The 17,376-nt window shown below is 43.5% G+C and overlaps 1 protein-coding gene across 9 annotated transcripts in view; it reads left to right on the forward strand.

The window, feature by feature from the left end:
* The window catches only part of LOC126475390 (leucine-rich repeat-containing protein 51-like), a 155,030-nt gene extending 138,093 nt beyond the window's left edge, over positions 1–16,937 (forward strand). For all 9 annotated transcript variants that reach the window (XM_050103218.1, XM_050103222.1, XM_050103223.1 and 6 more), the window contains 2 exons: positions 1,537–1,770; positions 10,969–16,937. In XM_050103218.1, the coding sequence (XP_049959175.1) occupies positions 1,552–1,770; positions 10,969–11,280 (531 nt within the window). In that variant the 5' untranslated portion in view covers positions 1,537–1,551 and the 3' untranslated portion in view covers positions 11,281–16,937. The remainder of the gene's footprint in view (positions 1–1,536; positions 1,771–10,968) is intronic.
* The last annotated feature ends 439 nt before the right edge of the window (positions 16,938–17,376 follow it).

Below are 17,376 nucleotides of genomic sequence, written 5' to 3' on the forward strand. Positions count from 1 at the left end.
CAAGAAGATTACATTGGACAAATATATAATACTAGAACTGACATGTTATTACATTTTCATGAAATTTGGGTGCATAGATCCTGAGAAGTCAGTACCCAGAACAACCACCTCTGGCCGTAATAACGGCCATGATACGCCTGGGAATTGAGTCAAATAGAGATTGGATGACGTGTACTGGTACAGCTGCCCATGCAGCTTCAACACGATACCACAATTCATCAAGAGTAGTGACTGGCGTATTGTGACGAGCCATTGCTCGGCCACCATTGACCAGACGTTTTAAATTGGTGAGAGATCTGGAGAATGTGCTTGCCAGGGCAGCAGTCGAACATTTTCTGTATCCTAAAAGGCCGTACAGGACCGGCAACATGCGGTCGTGCATTATCCTGCTGAAATGTAGGGTTTCACAGGGATCGAATGAAGGGTAGAGCCACGGGTCGTAACACATCTGAAATGTAACGTCCACTGTTCAAAGTTCCGTCAATGCGAACAAGAGGTGACCGAGACGTGTAACCAATGGCACCCCATACCATCACGCCGGGTGATACGCCAGTATGGTGATGACGAATACGCGCTTCCAATGTGCGTTCACCGCGATGTCGCCAAACACGGATGCGACCATCATGATGCTGTAAACAGAACCTGGATTCATCCGAAAAAAAGACGTTTTGCCATTCGTGTACCCAGGTTCGTCGTTGAGTACACCATCGCAGGCGCTCCTGTCTGTGATGCAGCGTCAAGGGTAACCGCAGCCACGGTCTCCGAGCTGATAGTCCATGTTGCTGCAAACGTCGTCGAACTGTTCGTGAAGATGGTTGTTGTCTTGCAAACGTCCCCATCTGTTGACTCAGGGATCGAGACGTGGCAGCCCGATCCGTTACAGTCATGCGGATAACATGCCTGTCACCTCGACTGCTAGTGATACGAGGCCGTTGGGATCCAACACGGCGTTTCGTATTACTCTCCTGAACCCGCGATTCCGTATTCCGCTAACAGTCATTGGATCTCGACGAACGCGAGCAGCAATGTCGCGATACGATAAAGCGCAATCGCGATAGGCTACAATCCGACCTTTATCAAAGCCGGAAACGTGATGGTACCCATTTCTCCTTCTTACACGAGGCATCACAACAACGTTTCACCAGGCAACGCTGGTCAGCTGCAATTTGTGTATGAGAAATCGGTTGGGAACTTTCCTCATGTCAGCACGTTGTAGGTGTCGCCACCGGCGCCAACCTTGTGTGAATGCTCTGAAAAGCTAATCATTTGCATATCACAGCATCTTCTTCCTGACGGTTAAATTTCGCGTCTGTAGGACGTCATCTTCGTGGTGTAGCAATTTTAATGGCCAGTAGTGTAGGTAGAGTATTTAGAGCGTTAAAACAATCCACGACTTTACAGCACTTGTTATGCTAGCCAAAGCAACCACAATAATAGCACAAACATGGCGTCCGGACTCTGAGGTCTCACTCAGGCACGACGTGATCGACAACCAGTCTGACTAGAAATGCTCTTTACCCGCTTCCTGTGCTGTAGGTAGCGGACGCCGGTATGCAGCATCAGCAGCAGCAGCAAGTGTGCTGGCTCGGCCCGCCGCTGGACTACTCGTTCCGCGGCCTGCGCGCCGTGGAGGAGCTGTCGGCCAGGGGGCCACGGCGCGGCCGGCGCGGCTACCGCAGGGCGCCCACTGGCCACTACCGCTGCCAGGCGCTGCGCCTCAACAACAACGCCATAGCCTCCGTGCAGGGGCTCTTCTCTGTCGCCCGCCTGGTAAGCTCACTCTCTTCTCCAGCCCCTCTATCAGGGGCGTTCAAGAAGTAAGGCAACACATTTTTGTTTCTCTGCCAATTTCGGTAGAGAAAATAGGGAATCTGTTGTGGGACATCGTGGAATATCCCCGCTTCACCGCCCTAGAGTTCCATGAAGATCTGACAGGTGGTGGCGCTACACTTACTCTTCAATATGGCGTTTGTAGCGGAGGTGAGTTCCAAGCAGAGAGTTGTCATCGAGTTTCTCTAAGAGGAAAACCGGAGCACCGCAAGCATTTATAGGCGCTTGCAGAATGTCTGCAGAGACCTGGCAGTGAACAGAAGCACGGTGAGTCGTTGGGCGAGGTGTCTCTCATCATACCAACAAGGTCGCGCAAACCTACCCGATCTCCCTCGTGCAGGATTGCCGCACATAGCTGTGACTCCTGCAATATTGGAATTTGAGTTCACTCTCATTAGGGTGATCGACAGATCACAATCAAACACCTCGCTGCTCACCTGAACGTCCCTGCTGGTAGTGCTGACGCACTCGTCCACCAGTTGAGGTATTCAACTGTGTCTGCCCACCTGGTTCCTCGCTTCCATCTGTTTGGCCCAGTGAAGGATGCTCTCCAAGGGATACAGTGTGTTGATGAACCAAGACGTTGGCTCTGACGTCGACCAGTAAAACCTCCACGTACAGTTACACAGACCCTCCAATTAAGGTGGCATAAGGCCGTCGCACTGCACAGACATTGAGTTGAATAAAGCTGTTTGTAAACAAGACACTTGGGAATAATAGGGTCTATTCCAATCCTGAATAAAACCAACCTGCTTTCAGAAAAAAATGTGTTGCATTACTTATTGAACGCCCCTCGGACGTTAGTGGGACGAATATCTCCATAACACATACGATGATTTTGCTAAACCTACATCTACATACACACCCCGCAAGTCACCCTGTGGTGCACAGCACAGGGTACCATATATCATTGCTAGTCATTTCCTGTTCTGTTCCACTCCCAAATGGCGCGAGGGATAAACGACTGTATTATGCCTCTATATGACCCCTAGTTTCTTTTAACTTCGCGGTCCTTACGCCAAATGTATGTTGCCGGCAATAGAAAGAATCGTTCACCAGTCAGTTGCAAATGGCTGCTCTCCAAGCTTTCTCAAGAGTGCTTCACGAAAAGAATGTCATCTTCCTTCCAGGGATTACCATTTGAGTTCACGAAGTATTTCCGTAATAGTACCGTGTTAATCGAACCCACTGGTAACAAATCTAGCAGCGAGTCTCTGAATTGCTTCAATATCTTCCTTTGATTCGACCTGCTGCAGATCCCAAACACTCGAGCAGTATCAAAGAACGGGTCACACAACTGTTCCCTGGGTGATCTCCTTCGAAGATAAGCTTGACTTTCCTAAAATTCTCCCAGGAAATCGAAGTTGGCCATTCTCCTTACTTACTACCGCCCTTATGTGGTCATTCCATTTCTTATCGCCCTGCAACATTAGGCCTAGATATTTAATCTACATCACTTTGCCAAAGGCCACACCAGTAATACTGCACTCGAACATTACAGCATTCTTTTGCCAACCTATCTACATTACCTTAAGTCTTTCCACATTTAGGGCAAGCTGTCATTCATCACATCAAATACAAAGTCAAAGCTATCCTGTATCCTCCTACAGTAACCCAACTTCGACACCTCCCCGTACACTACAGCATCATGAAAAAATTTCCGTATTCAGAAAATAACAGTGGTCCTATCACACTTCCCTGATGCATTACTTCTCTGATGAACACTCGCAGCAAACCGATGTTAAGGATATTGATCTGTAATTTTGTGAATTCGTTTCTTTATCCTTCTAACATATAGGATTCACCAGCGCTTTTTTTCCCAATCGGTTGGGACTTTGCGCTGGGCAAGAGATTCTGTATAAATCCAAGCTAAGTACTAAGGGTACTCTCTGTAAAATCGAATCGCGATTCCGTACGGCTATGGCGACTTATTTGTTTTCAACTCATTCAGCCACTTCTCAACACCAGGGATGCACGTTTCTACGTCCCCCGTGTAATAGCCTGTTTGTCGGTCAAACGATGGTATGTCTGTACGATCCTCCTGCGTGAATGATTTTTTTAAACGCGAAATTTAAAACTTCAGGTTTCCTTTTGCTGTCATCTATTGCCGTACCAAACTGGTCGATGGGTGTCTGGATAGAAACTTTCGATCCTCTTAGTAATCTTACGCAGGACCAGATTTTTTTGGCAAGATCCTTCAGTAAGGCATAACTGTGCATTCTTTTCCAGAAGCATGAATTTCTACTAATTTCTGCCTGTCAACATTTCCAGGTTCATTTTTTACCCAAGCGAACCTCTCAGCATTTTCCGAATTTTGCTATTGGGTCTTTTCCATCCCTAATCTTCCCATTATTATTTCTCCAGGTTCAAATGGTTCAAATGGCTCTGAGCACTATGGGACTTAACATCTGTGGTCATCAGTCCCATAGAACTTAGAACTACTTAAACCTAACTAACCTAAGGACATCACACACATCCATGCCCGAGGCAGAATTCGAACCTGCGACCGTAGCAGTCGCGCTTATTTCTCCAGAGCGCGATTTACATGAGGAAAAGATTAGCGTTTAACAACGAGGTCACCAGGGAGGGAGCACAAAGTTGGCTTATGGAAGAATGTAGAAGGAAAATGGCAGTTCCCTTTCGAAGAACCATCCCGTCATTTCCCTTAACTCACGGAAAACCTAAATCAGAATGGCCGGACGCGGGTTTGAATCGTTCTCTTCCCGAACGCGAGTCCATTGTGCTAACCACTGCGCTACCCCGATCGGTCGCGATTTACAATCAGTTTAAAGTTCACACATCATTCCTCTACGTCCATTAATGTGGAACAGAGTGATGTCCATTCATTGTCTAAGTAGGATGCGAACAACTGCTCATCTGCTATTTCTGGTATAAATACTCTTGCGGACAAATTTCATAAAACTGTCCTTGAGACGATCAGGACGCAGAAAGGTCATACGGGCATACGGCCAGAAAAACGCTCCAGCGGGGATATACGCACTTGAAGGTGGAGATCAAAGATCTTTGACAGTGTAGGTGTCAATAACCGAAATCACCCATGAGAAAAAACCAGGCAAGTACAAATGCTCTGTCTGCACTAGTGTTTTAGCTCCACACTCAAGAGGGCTGTGACCTGGAGCACCTTCACGTAGTAGCCACATTGCCTTTCTTACCACCAAAGTCACGTGTTCCAGCAGGGAAGGCAGCGTCGCAAGCACTAAGTGAAGATACAACTCGTCTCTGGGAATTGTGGAAGGACGACTGGTTCCACAAAGTGGTCACCAATAATCCCCGCCCACATTCTGAGGCTGAACCCGTGCCGATGGTGCGCTGTAACCACACACACCATGAAGATTCTCTGCACCCAGCAGGTGGCTGTTCCGAAGACTGGCGCCTCTCGTGACTAACTAACCGACAAACCCGGCACTGCCCGGCTATTCATTTCGCAAATTTTCTATTCGAAAAAATTCCATACATTCGTGAAAACATTTTTGAAATTATGAAAACATCTTTGAAATTATGAAACAGCCGTACAAAGAAATATGCATAATGTGAAATGTATAAGTACAGTATGTAAATTAAGAACCATGATCCCGGACAGTTTCTGTACACTGGGAACAGCTGCTTCGCGTGTCTACAACGCAGTTTGTAAACGTCTCTATGGCAACGACTCTTCATAGTTCTGTAGACGGCTATTGCCTTCGCCTACAGCCGTTTGCGCTTCGCAGTTGAAAGCTATCACAAGCGCTGCCAGCTGTCAGGGATTTTCTTAAGTTGACTGGACTGTCACGAGTGTCTTAACAGTAAAGAATAAATGTATGAAAACTTTATGCATGATACAACAATTTTTCAAGCATCTTAGTGCTTATGACGTCATATGTCTTGAACTGTGTGTCATCCAATGGTGTATACACGTAGGTACATTCAGCGGCATATGTGGATACTGCCTGCGAAATATGTTGCGAATAGACTTAGTATCAAAGGGCCATAAATTTAAACGTCAAGCATGATACGACAGTTTTTCAAGCATCTCATTGTTTGTGACGTCATATTTCCTGAACTATTTTAGGTAGATGGTTCTTATCGCCGCAGCGATTGTTGCTTGACAGTGAAGGACACGAGGGCCAAGTCCGTCTGAAATCGCTCCACTGCTTTACGAGCAAAGATCGGCAAGAATTTGCCTACTGCGGTACTTGTTTGGGACGCTTTACTTGGCTAACAACGGTTATGAAGCTGTAAAGTGCCACAGATTCCGTTGAGTACCACGATTTCCTTTAACTACTTATATCTGTTATGATAACCATCTCTCGGGGCAGTCATAGCTGCTAATATCAAATTTCTCTCTCAGCACATTACGCATACGTTTTTCCGTAATGCGACTTCCAGCTTCATGCATATTCATGTAAACCAGAATGAGAAACGCTCCTATCATAGCACAAAAAAGGAGATTGTGTCTTGGGGACGTAAAAGACGGGAATTACCTTTATGACTCATCTAACAACTTCAAGGACATTTAAATCAAAATTTCTTGACATATAAGCGCTTTTTTTATTTTTTAGTATTAGTAACCATGTCATGTAAAACAATGCATCATGTCAAATAAAGTAAAATGACTCGTGATCTCATATCGTACCACATGATATTGCTCCCAAATGTACCATTTTACCTTAATCCGGCGGAACAGACGAGTGCATCGATGAATTATTCCGCTTTAAGGCTATCTAGGCACAGTAGTAATTACCTGTTGCTAAAGTAGCAGCGGCTGTCTGAAAAGTTCAAAACGTTCAGTGGACTTCCCTAAGTAATTTGGGCAACACTAGGATCCACGTGGGTTTTAACTAGAGGTTATTCCATTAAGCAAGAATAAAAGTGATCTTTCCAAACATGGGAGCATCGACTTTACGCAAGCAAGGGCGTAGTACAATACCGGCAATCAGATCCCCTGAATACAAAAATTCATGTACTGAAATTTCACCATTAATTTATCCCAACATAATTCTATTCTCTATTTCCTAGCATCAAACTAACACCATTGTTCATAAGAGCTATTCACTGCTCAGCAGAGTTCGCGTTTTTTTTAAGTCCACGCGAAACCAGCTTTAAATCCTTTATAAGTATCGAAGAACTTTGTAGAGTATAGACGATACTAGTGAACGCGGCAGAGTCGCCGCCCAAACCACCGAACTACAGTGGCTCACTGCTCTCGTTTCCATCGACCAACTCCCCAGGCGCTCCACAAAATCCAGCTGCCTTAATCCCTCGTAGTTCTCTGCCTACGGGTTGTCCCGTCTCTCTTGTATCTAACGTCACAAAATGAGTGTTCCCAGAACAACACAAATTATTAAATAAAAGTATCTTTCTCAAAAGTTACAAACGGCGTTGCATGCGTGCTATCAGGAAAAGAAAAGTAAGACTAATTGGCAGATTCTGTATCAATTGGAAAATGAGATAAACTGTTGCTAATTTTATTGATACTTGTGTAAATTAGTCGTATAAAAGAAACATATGTAACTCATTTGGTGTATAGCGTCTTTGTTATAGGAATTGTCTCGTCTTTCTGTTCGACCATTCAGATTGATGATATGTCTCGCCATTCTCTCATTAGTTCATGTATTTAATTTTAATCTGATTATTTTTCACTTTTTCTAGTCAAGTAAATATATTACATCGTCTTAAGGTTCATTAAGATCCCATAGTGCCTATAAGTTGGCTTGTCTTGCGTGTCAATACGTTTCTTATGGTTAGTTGATTACAAACAAATTAATTGTGGAATTACGAAAATTTGAGCTTTTGCACCAGTCTAGTATATTGTATTGCAAGTCTGAGTAGTTGATTGACAGCTATACGGCGATACCATGATGCTTGTAAATCTGAAAAGTACTCTTTGTGTTATTCATTTTCGAAGTGCTAGCGCACTTACCTGCCTTTCATTGCGAATATCTTTTACTCAGTGTCTTCGTACAGTTTTTTCTTCATTCATTACAAACAGGTGTACTTGCAAATTATGAAGCATGTAGGTAACCTACATTGTAGTTGATGATGATGACGATGATGATGATGATGATGTTTTGTTTGTGGTGCGCTCAACTGCGCGCTCATCAGCGCCCATACAAAGTCCAAATTTTTACGCAGTCTAGTTTTATTTCACAGTCTAGTCTAGCCACTGTCGCGAATGATGATGACGATGATGATGATGATGATGAAATAATGAGGACAACACAAACACCCAGTTCCCGGGCAGACTACAATGAAGTGACAAAAGTCATGGGATAGCGATATGCTCATATACAGATGACGGTAGTAACGAGTATACAACGTATAAAGGGGCAGTGCATTGGCGGAGCTGTAATTTGTACTCAGATGACTGATATGAAAAGGTTTCCCACGTGATTATGGACGCACGACTGGAATTAAAAGCCTTTGAAAGTCGGATGGTAATTAGAGCTGGAAGCATGGAACATTCCATTTCGGTAATCGTTAGGGAATTCAATGTTCCGAGATCCACAGTGTCAAGAGTATGCTGAAAATACCAGATTTCAGGCATTACCTCTCACTAAGGACAACGCAGTGGCCGACAGCCTTCACTTAACGACCCAGAACAGCGGCGTTTGCGTAGGATTGTCAGCGCTAACAGACAAGCAGCACTGCATAAAATAACCGCATAACTCAATGTGGGACGTACGACGAACGTTCCGTTAAAACGGTGGGGTGAAATTTGGTGTTAATGGGCTACGGCAGCAGACAAAGGCACTAGTGCCTTTGCTAACGGCACGACATTGCTTGTAGTGCCTCTCCTGGGCTCGTGGCCACATCGGTTGGACCCTGGACGACTGGAAAACCGTGGCCTAGTCAGATGAGTCCCGATTTCAGTTGGTAAGAGCTGATGGTAGGTTCCGAGTGTGGCGCAGACCCGAAGGAGCCATGGGCACAAATTTTCAACAAGTCACTGTACAAACTGGTAGTGGCTCCATAATGGCATGGGCTATGTTTACATGAAGTGGACTGGATCTTCTCGTGCAACTCAACCGATCATTGACTGGAAATTGTTATTTTCAGTTAGTTGGAGATCATTTGCAGCCGTTCATGGACTTCATGTTATAGATGGCAATGCGCCACGACACCGGGCCACAATCGTTCACGATTGGTTTGAAGAACATTCCGGACAATTCTAGCGAATGATTTAGCCACATAGATCGCCCGGCATGAATCCCATCGAACATATATGGGACATAATCTAGAAGTCAGTTCGTGCATAACATCCTGCAGCGGCAATACTTTCGCAATTATGGACAGATATAGAGTCAGCATAGCTCAATATTTCTGTTGAGGGCTTGTTGAGTCCACGCCGCGTCGAGTTGCTGCACAAAGTCGGTCAAAAGGAGGTCCGTCGTGGGGTTACGAGGCATTCCATGACATATTTGTCGAATTCTGCCAGTGTTCAGGACAGAAGCCATTATGCATCTTCAACTAGTAGTGACGATCGGATTGTGTGCTGTGCCTCTGCTGTCGTGTTGCTGAGTACCTGTTTTCAACAGACGCACCTACTTGCAGGCCCGGTGTTGTCTGAATGCATCCTCGAGTATGCTGATATTCGCCACCGATAGCGGGTACGTATGTGTCAACCATCGAGCACTCTTGAGAAACTGGATTTAAATCCCTATAATGCCATTACAGCGCTTCCTAACTCTTCTTAAATGATTATTTAATTACATCTACATCTACATGGATACTGCGCAAGCCACAGTACAGTGCGTGGCGGAGGGTACCCTGTACCACTACTAGTTATTTCCTTTCCTGTTCCAATCGCAAATAGAGTGTGGCAAGAACAACAGTCGATATGCCTCCGTATCAGTCCTAGAAGACTTCGTGGTCCTTACGCGCAATGTATGTTAGCGGGAGTAGAGTCGTTTGGCAGCCATCTTCAAATGGCAATGCAAAATGCCGAAGTCAGCGTCTGATGAAAGGAGATTACACCAATAATGTGACGTGCAGACACTGCACACCAAACCCCGACCTTCTAATCGTGCAATTACGTTTTGTGGAAGTTATACAGAGTCTCCGCTGCCCAGATCTTGTGATTCTGGGAGTTGACATAGCCACTTAGGTGAAATGAGGCTTCGTCAGACATAAAGAACAGATCCATGTCCAAGCCATTCGTAGTTAACTTAGTGAACAGCCACTCCCAAAACTGGAGGCGCTAAGGAGCATCTGCTGGTTTTAATGCATGAAGAACAGATACTTGGTAGGGATACATGTACAGGTCCAAGTGGAATTTTTATCCACATGATCGATGTGACATGCTAGTATCTTGGGACCGACGTCAGGTTGATCAGATAGGACTTGAAGCATTTTGTGGTAAACTGCAGCCACATTTTCTGGTGTGTGGAATGTTTTCTGACTTGTCCAAAGCAGATCCTGTCGGACGCCGTTTTCGGACTAAGTGATGCATGGCACTCTTTGCTGGCAATTTGACGCCATTCAATTTCTCAGCAAACAACTGACCACACCATTTCCATGACTTTGTTGTCACATAATTTCCCACAACGAACACTTGCTCCTCCACAGTGAGTACCATGGTCTCCTTTGCACTGCTCCACTCACACTGGCACAGCCCACACTATGCTCTGAACTGGAGTGGATCATGTGGTGGGCGTATGCGTGGTGTGCACATCATGGGGTGTTATTATATGCATACATTCATGTCCAATTGTGCCACTTTTATTTGCCCCAAACTGTATAAGGGATAGGACTGGACCCAAAATTGAACCCTGTAGGACTCCCTTTGTGATTTTTTTTTTCCAGTCACTAAAATTTTCTACCTTTCAACCGTTGATTTCCAGAATGAAATATTCACTCTGCAGCAGAGTGTATGCTGATTCCTGGCAGATTAAAACTGAGTGCCAGACACAGACTTGAACTCGGGAACTTTGCCTTCCATGGGCAAGTGCTCTACCAGCTGAACTACCCAAGCACAACTCAGGATCCAGCCTCATAGAGCCTTACTTCAAGAGCTACTCTCGCTGCACCAGGATGACCTTTCGATTATCGCCCCAGCAGTCAATATTGTTTCATTGCCACCAGATTTAATAAAACATTGTTGTTAAAATTTCCCACTTTAACACGGGTTCTCGTTCACAGGTGCTGGAGAAACCAGGACAGCTCACATGGCTGGACCTGTCGTTCAACCAGCTTTCGAGTCTGCCTGATGACCTGTGCCACTTCTTGGGGCTGAAGATCCTGTACCTGCACGGCAACCGGCTGTCCGAGCTGTCGCAGGCGCTGCGCGTGCTGTCGCGTCTGCCGCAGCTGTACAGCCTCACCATGCACGGCAACCCCGTCCAGCAGAGGCCCGACTACCGCGCCGCAGTGCTCGCCGGCCTGCCAGCGCTGCGCTGCCTCGACTTCACCAACGTCACCGCGTCCGAGAGGGCCGCCACCAGCCCGCGGTGACTCATTTTACCACTCCAGCTGGAAAGCCTACCCAGCAGTGGCCCACAACGGTGCAGCTGGGAGCGTCTGTGTTTGTCGATTTATGGTAATCGACAGTGAGATTATTGGTGCCCTGCCAGAAAGGGTACCTAAACTTCAGTGCCTCGACTTCTCCAATGTTATTGCATCCGGGAGGTTGTCGCCAGCGCGCACGAACTCCTGTTCCTGTCGCAGTCGGCAACCCCATCCAGGAGCGACCCAACTATCAAACAGGCTGCGCTGCCTTGTCTTGAGTTCACCAACGTCAGTGTCCCTGAAATGGCCATCATCAGCTCCTCTCCCGACTGCTGGCAAGATGAGGAGCTTCCATTTCACCTGAACGCCACAAAGAGAGACAGTCGTCCGCTGACTGATGTTCTCTCAGTGCTGAAATAGCTTTCACTGACGTTACTAGTACTTCAGCAGCCCCCTTTCTCTGTTTTATTGATTTTCATCTCAGTCCTTTATGGACAGTGCTGCGTGTACTTCACCATCAGTGCCCCAAAGCACTGGCATGTGTTGACTCTGCATCTGCTCGCCGCGTAATTTCTTTGTAACACTGTGATCTAGAAAAGCGGAGACAGAGCAGTTTGAAGTGCACAACAAAACCTCATTAGTGCCTCTGTAATATACAGACTTATTAATGTTTGAAAAATCCAGATGTTACGTAGATGATACTCAGACACGTAATTTAATATAATTACTTTTGAATACATTATGGGAGTGGCAGTGATCAATGAGTTACAAATATTTACTATTAAAAACAGTCTTGATCACGTTTTATTTATTAAGTCGACCGGTTTCGACCACTACTGTGGTCATCTTCAGACCATTGAGTAGGAACCTCTTACTGCTGGAGAATCATTACTGGTTCTAGTGATTCTCCATCAGTAAGAGGTTCCTACACAATGGTCTGAAGATGACCACAGTAGTGGTCGAAACCGGTCGACTTAATAAATAAATCGTGATCAAGACTGTTTTTAATAGTAAATAATTTAATATAAGACACATGAGGACGCAGGTGTAGATAAATACCCCAAAAGTGGATGACAAATTTTAAATAGGTGACGCCAACAGATGACGTACCTCGCCGTGCGTATAGTGATTGGGCTTGTCGACCCACCCTCGCCCAGCAGGGGGCAGTACTTCCCATCGCTCCGTTACCCCACTCTGTTTTCGAACATATTTTGTAAAAATGTGATCTGCTGTAAACGTAGAAGTTACAAAATTATTGTCCTCTCTGTAACCACGCAAAAGCTGTTCTAATTTTCAGATTGTACTTATTAAAGAATATGTAGGTCATTTACTTCTATCGATGTAATTCGGAAACTTATAGTTCTTTACTATGGTATGTTTTCGTTGCACTGAACTTTGCAGTTAACCATCGGAGACGGCGAGACCGGTAAATAAAACAATAAATCTTAACGCAATGCAGAAAAACAGTGCCTGCCAGGTGCAAGGCTCGAACCCTGACCCCTCGTGCCAACGTCGCGCAAGTAGTTCCGGAATACTTGACTTGGGTTGGGATGATCAGATGCAACACACCAATAGACTTCACCATTGCACATGCTGCGATGTACGTCATACGGTGACATCACATGTTAGCATTATTCACCCACTTTTGTGGTGTTCCCGAGATTTGCGCCCCCATGTTTCTTATATTAAATAACTTGTCTCAGCTTTATCTACGTCGCTTCGGGGGTTTTTAAACGGTAATTAGAATCACCCAGTATTATGATAGTGAGCAAGCTCATTTGAAGGGTACGACATTGGACTCATATTTTGGAGGAATCATAGGTAAATCTTGCACAGGTTTAGGTGCTTTGCAGAACTCTTGAACGGAAATGGTTGTAGACTTACTAGCTCATCCTTATGGCCCGATATCAGTTGTGTACTAGAACTAATCAAATGGACTCTGTGAAAAAGCCTGCTCAGTTACCAATGTGAAACTGCATGGTTTGTTTGCTTGAAGGTCCATCCCATGAATTGTCTAGTGGTAGGGGTTCATTTTGACATCATCTACCACCCTCTAGGAAATACTTCGTACTTTAACATGGATATTCATTCACAAATGCTGGTGAAACCATGGCAGCTCACTTGGCTGGGCCTATCGTTCAACCAGCTTTCGAGTCTGCCTGACGGTCTGTGCTAGTTCTCACAGGTGCAGATGCTGTACTTGCACAGCTAATTGTCTTACAGAGTCTGCATCCTTCAGCCACTGGTGCATCCACAACCTAAAAGTCCATTCTTCTCTGACAGGTGTAACAAAAATCAAAAAGCATAGTCTGTTGTGAGGCTGTTGCTTCTCCACTTCGTTGCAAAATCACAAATTTAGATTTAGCTGAAACCTCTAGCACTGCTCTTTTATGACCGGAACAGACAGTCATCACATCATGTTGAACGTTCAGGATGAAACTTTTGTTTCATCCTGGACTCTGACATCACACTGTTGTACACTCACGAATCTGTATGTCATAAGCAATGTATAAAATCACTGTGACTACTGTTTTTTTGTCGGTTTCTTCTGGCTACTTTTGATCACGTAACATACCAGCAAAGTTAGGTAGTCAATTGCGGTACTGGATGTGAATGCATCTGAAAAATGGAAATAATTGTTTCGATATGTTTTCTATATTTCTCCTTGTAATAATTATAGGTTAAAGCAAAAGTCCTTTCACACTAATCAGATTTCCAGGAATATAATTTATCTTTTGTGGAGGATCTCATTTTTTCTTTGTGTTTTAAATTTTTTGCTTCTTCATTAACGCATCATTGAATTCTGTCTAGGATATTTCAACATCCATTCACACATCTCCACTCTTAACCGTGTAAGTTTGAAGTGCTTTTTGCGTTACTCTTTATTTTACCTTGTCACCCTCCAGTGTTCCTAAAGCCTCGTCATTATAATTTGCTGTAAGGACTTCTAGTCAGTTCCACACAGGGGTAATGAACTCTACAGTACCATGTGTCCATCTGCTTCAAACTCTTCCTTACCATAAGCATTTCTTGAAACAGTAATATATGTACTGTTTATCCATCTACATCTTCTTCAAAGTCTTCCACACTTTTATCATCATCATCATTGTCTCACCATCATCATCATTATCCATTTCCACAATAGGATCATGTTCTCCTTTAGACCACTCCAAATTCAAGTATTACCATTTTCAACATTAAACATCCATTCCAACCAGCTTACTCTATTCAAGTCTTGGTCTCACTGCATAGCTTTTACTCTCCATATTTCTCTATATTAGCAAATTAACTGTCCCTCATTTTAATTAAGTTGTGCCATAAAGTTCTTTTCTGCAGAATTCAATTCAGAACCTCTTCATTTGCTGTTCAGCCTACCCATCTAATTGTCAGCATTCTTCTATAATGGTATGTTCAAACGCTTCTGTTCTCTCCATATCTTACTGTTTGCTGCCGATCTTTCACTTCAATATAAGGCTACATTCCAGATAAATGCCTTCAGAAAAGAAAACTTTTCTTGGTATTGCCATTCTACATTTTATATCGTCCGCACTGGTGCCATCATTAGTTATTTCTCTGTTCAAATGGCAAAGCTAATCTTCTACTTTCTGCGTTTCATTTCCTAATCTCATTTCCTCACAATAAACGAATTTAATCTGAATACACCCCATTATATATCTGCTACTTTATAACTTCTCTGAAAGACATGATTCATTTCGTTCAACTAAATTTTCAAGTCGTTTGTTGTCTATTAAAAAGCTAAAATATCATTGCCAGACCTTGAAGGTTTTATTTCTTCTCCCTAGACTTTAATTTCATTCCCTTTAATTTATATTTATGGTTTCTTTATTTTCTAGAGTTTAAATCTATTTGTTACTTTTATTCAAAGCACTTCCTCTTTTACATTCTATTTTATGAATCTGTGAGGTATCAGTTGAGCATTTAGCACACCCTTGAGAGGCTACAAGTTCAAAACCTGGTGACCTTCACAGTTAACAGATCACTCTCCATGAGATTATGTGAAATGGAAAAGCAGAATCGTGCAATAGATAACTGACTGTCTGTATCAAACAGAGTCACATCTCACACAGAAATATTGATAAGAGTTTCCATTGAGCTACTTAATGAAACTACAGATCACTATAACAATCTGATTTATTGCAGGATGCATGTATATGATTCTAATCAATAAACAAGTAATACAAATCATTGGATAAGGGTACAAGGATGCGAAGACTTGTAAAAAAGACCTTTGCACAGGTGGGTCGGTTTGAGATAGAATGATAATGATACAAAAACTAACTAAGTCCACGAGTGATGATGATTGTTGAATAAGTTGTTATACCAAAGAAAAGACCCGGAAAACTACGAACAATCAGCCGTGCTCTCGCCTGTGTGCATACTGAGTGCGGCTAGCAGGCTATGAATTAGTTGAAAACAAATAACTCTACGGTCGGCTCATCGCGACACACACAAATGCAACTCATGACTCTGCTGATATTCAGGTGCAGAGGATGGCTGCAGTAGTGGCTGAGAATTCTGAGTTCCGCTCCAGTATCTGTGATCAGCTCTAAAGTGAAGACATCTCTGTTCTCTCCCTGACACCTGATGATGAAGAAATATCTTTTCATACCCTAGAATGAAGTGGCTTTCACTTTTCCTCCACAAAATTTAGTTGGTCGTGCCAACTTTGGAATCTCATAGCCAGTCACATTGTAAATTCTGAGTTCTGACAAATGAAAAGTTTATAACAATTTGCAACAATTTCTCTTCTTCTAATGAAACTGCCATGGTTAACAAAGACCACTCAGTTCTTTTTTAGAGAGGGGTAGAAGACGTAAGTTCGCTCCCACTGTCTGTGTGTTTTCATATACCCTCCAATGATAACAGCTGTAGGTGTGCACTCACAAGTTCTCCTCATCCCAATAACCAAAATAATTAATACGAGCCAATTTGGGCTTCCATAAAAAATTTAAACATATACACGTGTGACCACCTTTGACCCAGAATAGCCATCACCCATGCTGAATGTGCCTTGTTTTTCTCCTGATGCCAAAGATTTTATTTTTTACCAAAGGGCATTCTTTAAGCTCCTCCCTTTCTGAAAGTTTACAACATGCTAGAAACACTCCTTCTTGGTCTGCCACTCCCTCAGCAATCACCTCATGTTTTTGCATCTGTAGAAAAAACAATGCTCTGTCCCAGCCCCTACCTCCCTAACTCCTGGCTTTCAACAGGAACATTTTTACTGTCTGCCACACTCCCCTTTGGTGCTCTCATCCGTTCTCGTAGCCCGCTAGCTGTCTCATGTTGCAGAGAAACGTAATGAAGACCTGTCAGAATGCAGAGTTAAAGAAAAGATTACTTACATCGTCAGTCATTGGTGTTAGATTTAACTGCATTCATACTTTCATGCAGAAATAAAAATTTAAATGGATCATCATCATTTGAAAATTATTTATTAAGAAGGTTGTGGGCCAGTTTTGGAAAGAGTGTCCCACAACATAGCAGTAATTAAAATTTGTGTTGAATGAGCTAGTCTGTGTCTCAGAGTTCTAGCTTTATTCTGCATCTTGCCAGCCTGTGATCACTAGAGATACTGAACTATTGTGAGACTGACATATAAAGTATCATTTCTTTTCTGTTGGATAAAAGACAACGAAACTAATTTTTAATTCCCTTTGGTCATTTATTATGTGTGTCACTGCTGAACTTAGTAATCAGAGCTAGATGTTTGTTGGGCCATCATCTGCAAAGCCATCATCTGCAAATCCTCAGTACAGAAGGATAATGCTTTGTGCATGTGGTGTGTATACATCTTACTCATCATAATTAACAACAAACAAAAAATTACAGTTATGACTCAGAGTATTTACACATACTGCAATCGAGCAGGGTTAACACATACACAAGTGTGAAGGATAAGATCAAGTCACAAAATTCTCAGTTTATCTGAACTATTAGTTTATCAACATCATCGAAATGTGTATCATTATTTATTTTCATATGGCAGATTAGGAATATTTTACAAAGAATTCACTCCATTATTATAATGTTCTACAGAACAGACCGACTGGAACTAAAATTAAAACTGTTTATCAGGAC

Source organism: Schistocerca serialis, chromosome 4 (assembly GCF_023864345.2).
Source record: "Schistocerca serialis cubense isolate TAMUIC-IGC-003099 chromosome 4, iqSchSeri2.2, whole genome shotgun sequence".
Taxonomy (NCBI): domain Eukaryota; kingdom Metazoa; phylum Arthropoda; class Insecta; order Orthoptera; family Acrididae; genus Schistocerca; species Schistocerca serialis.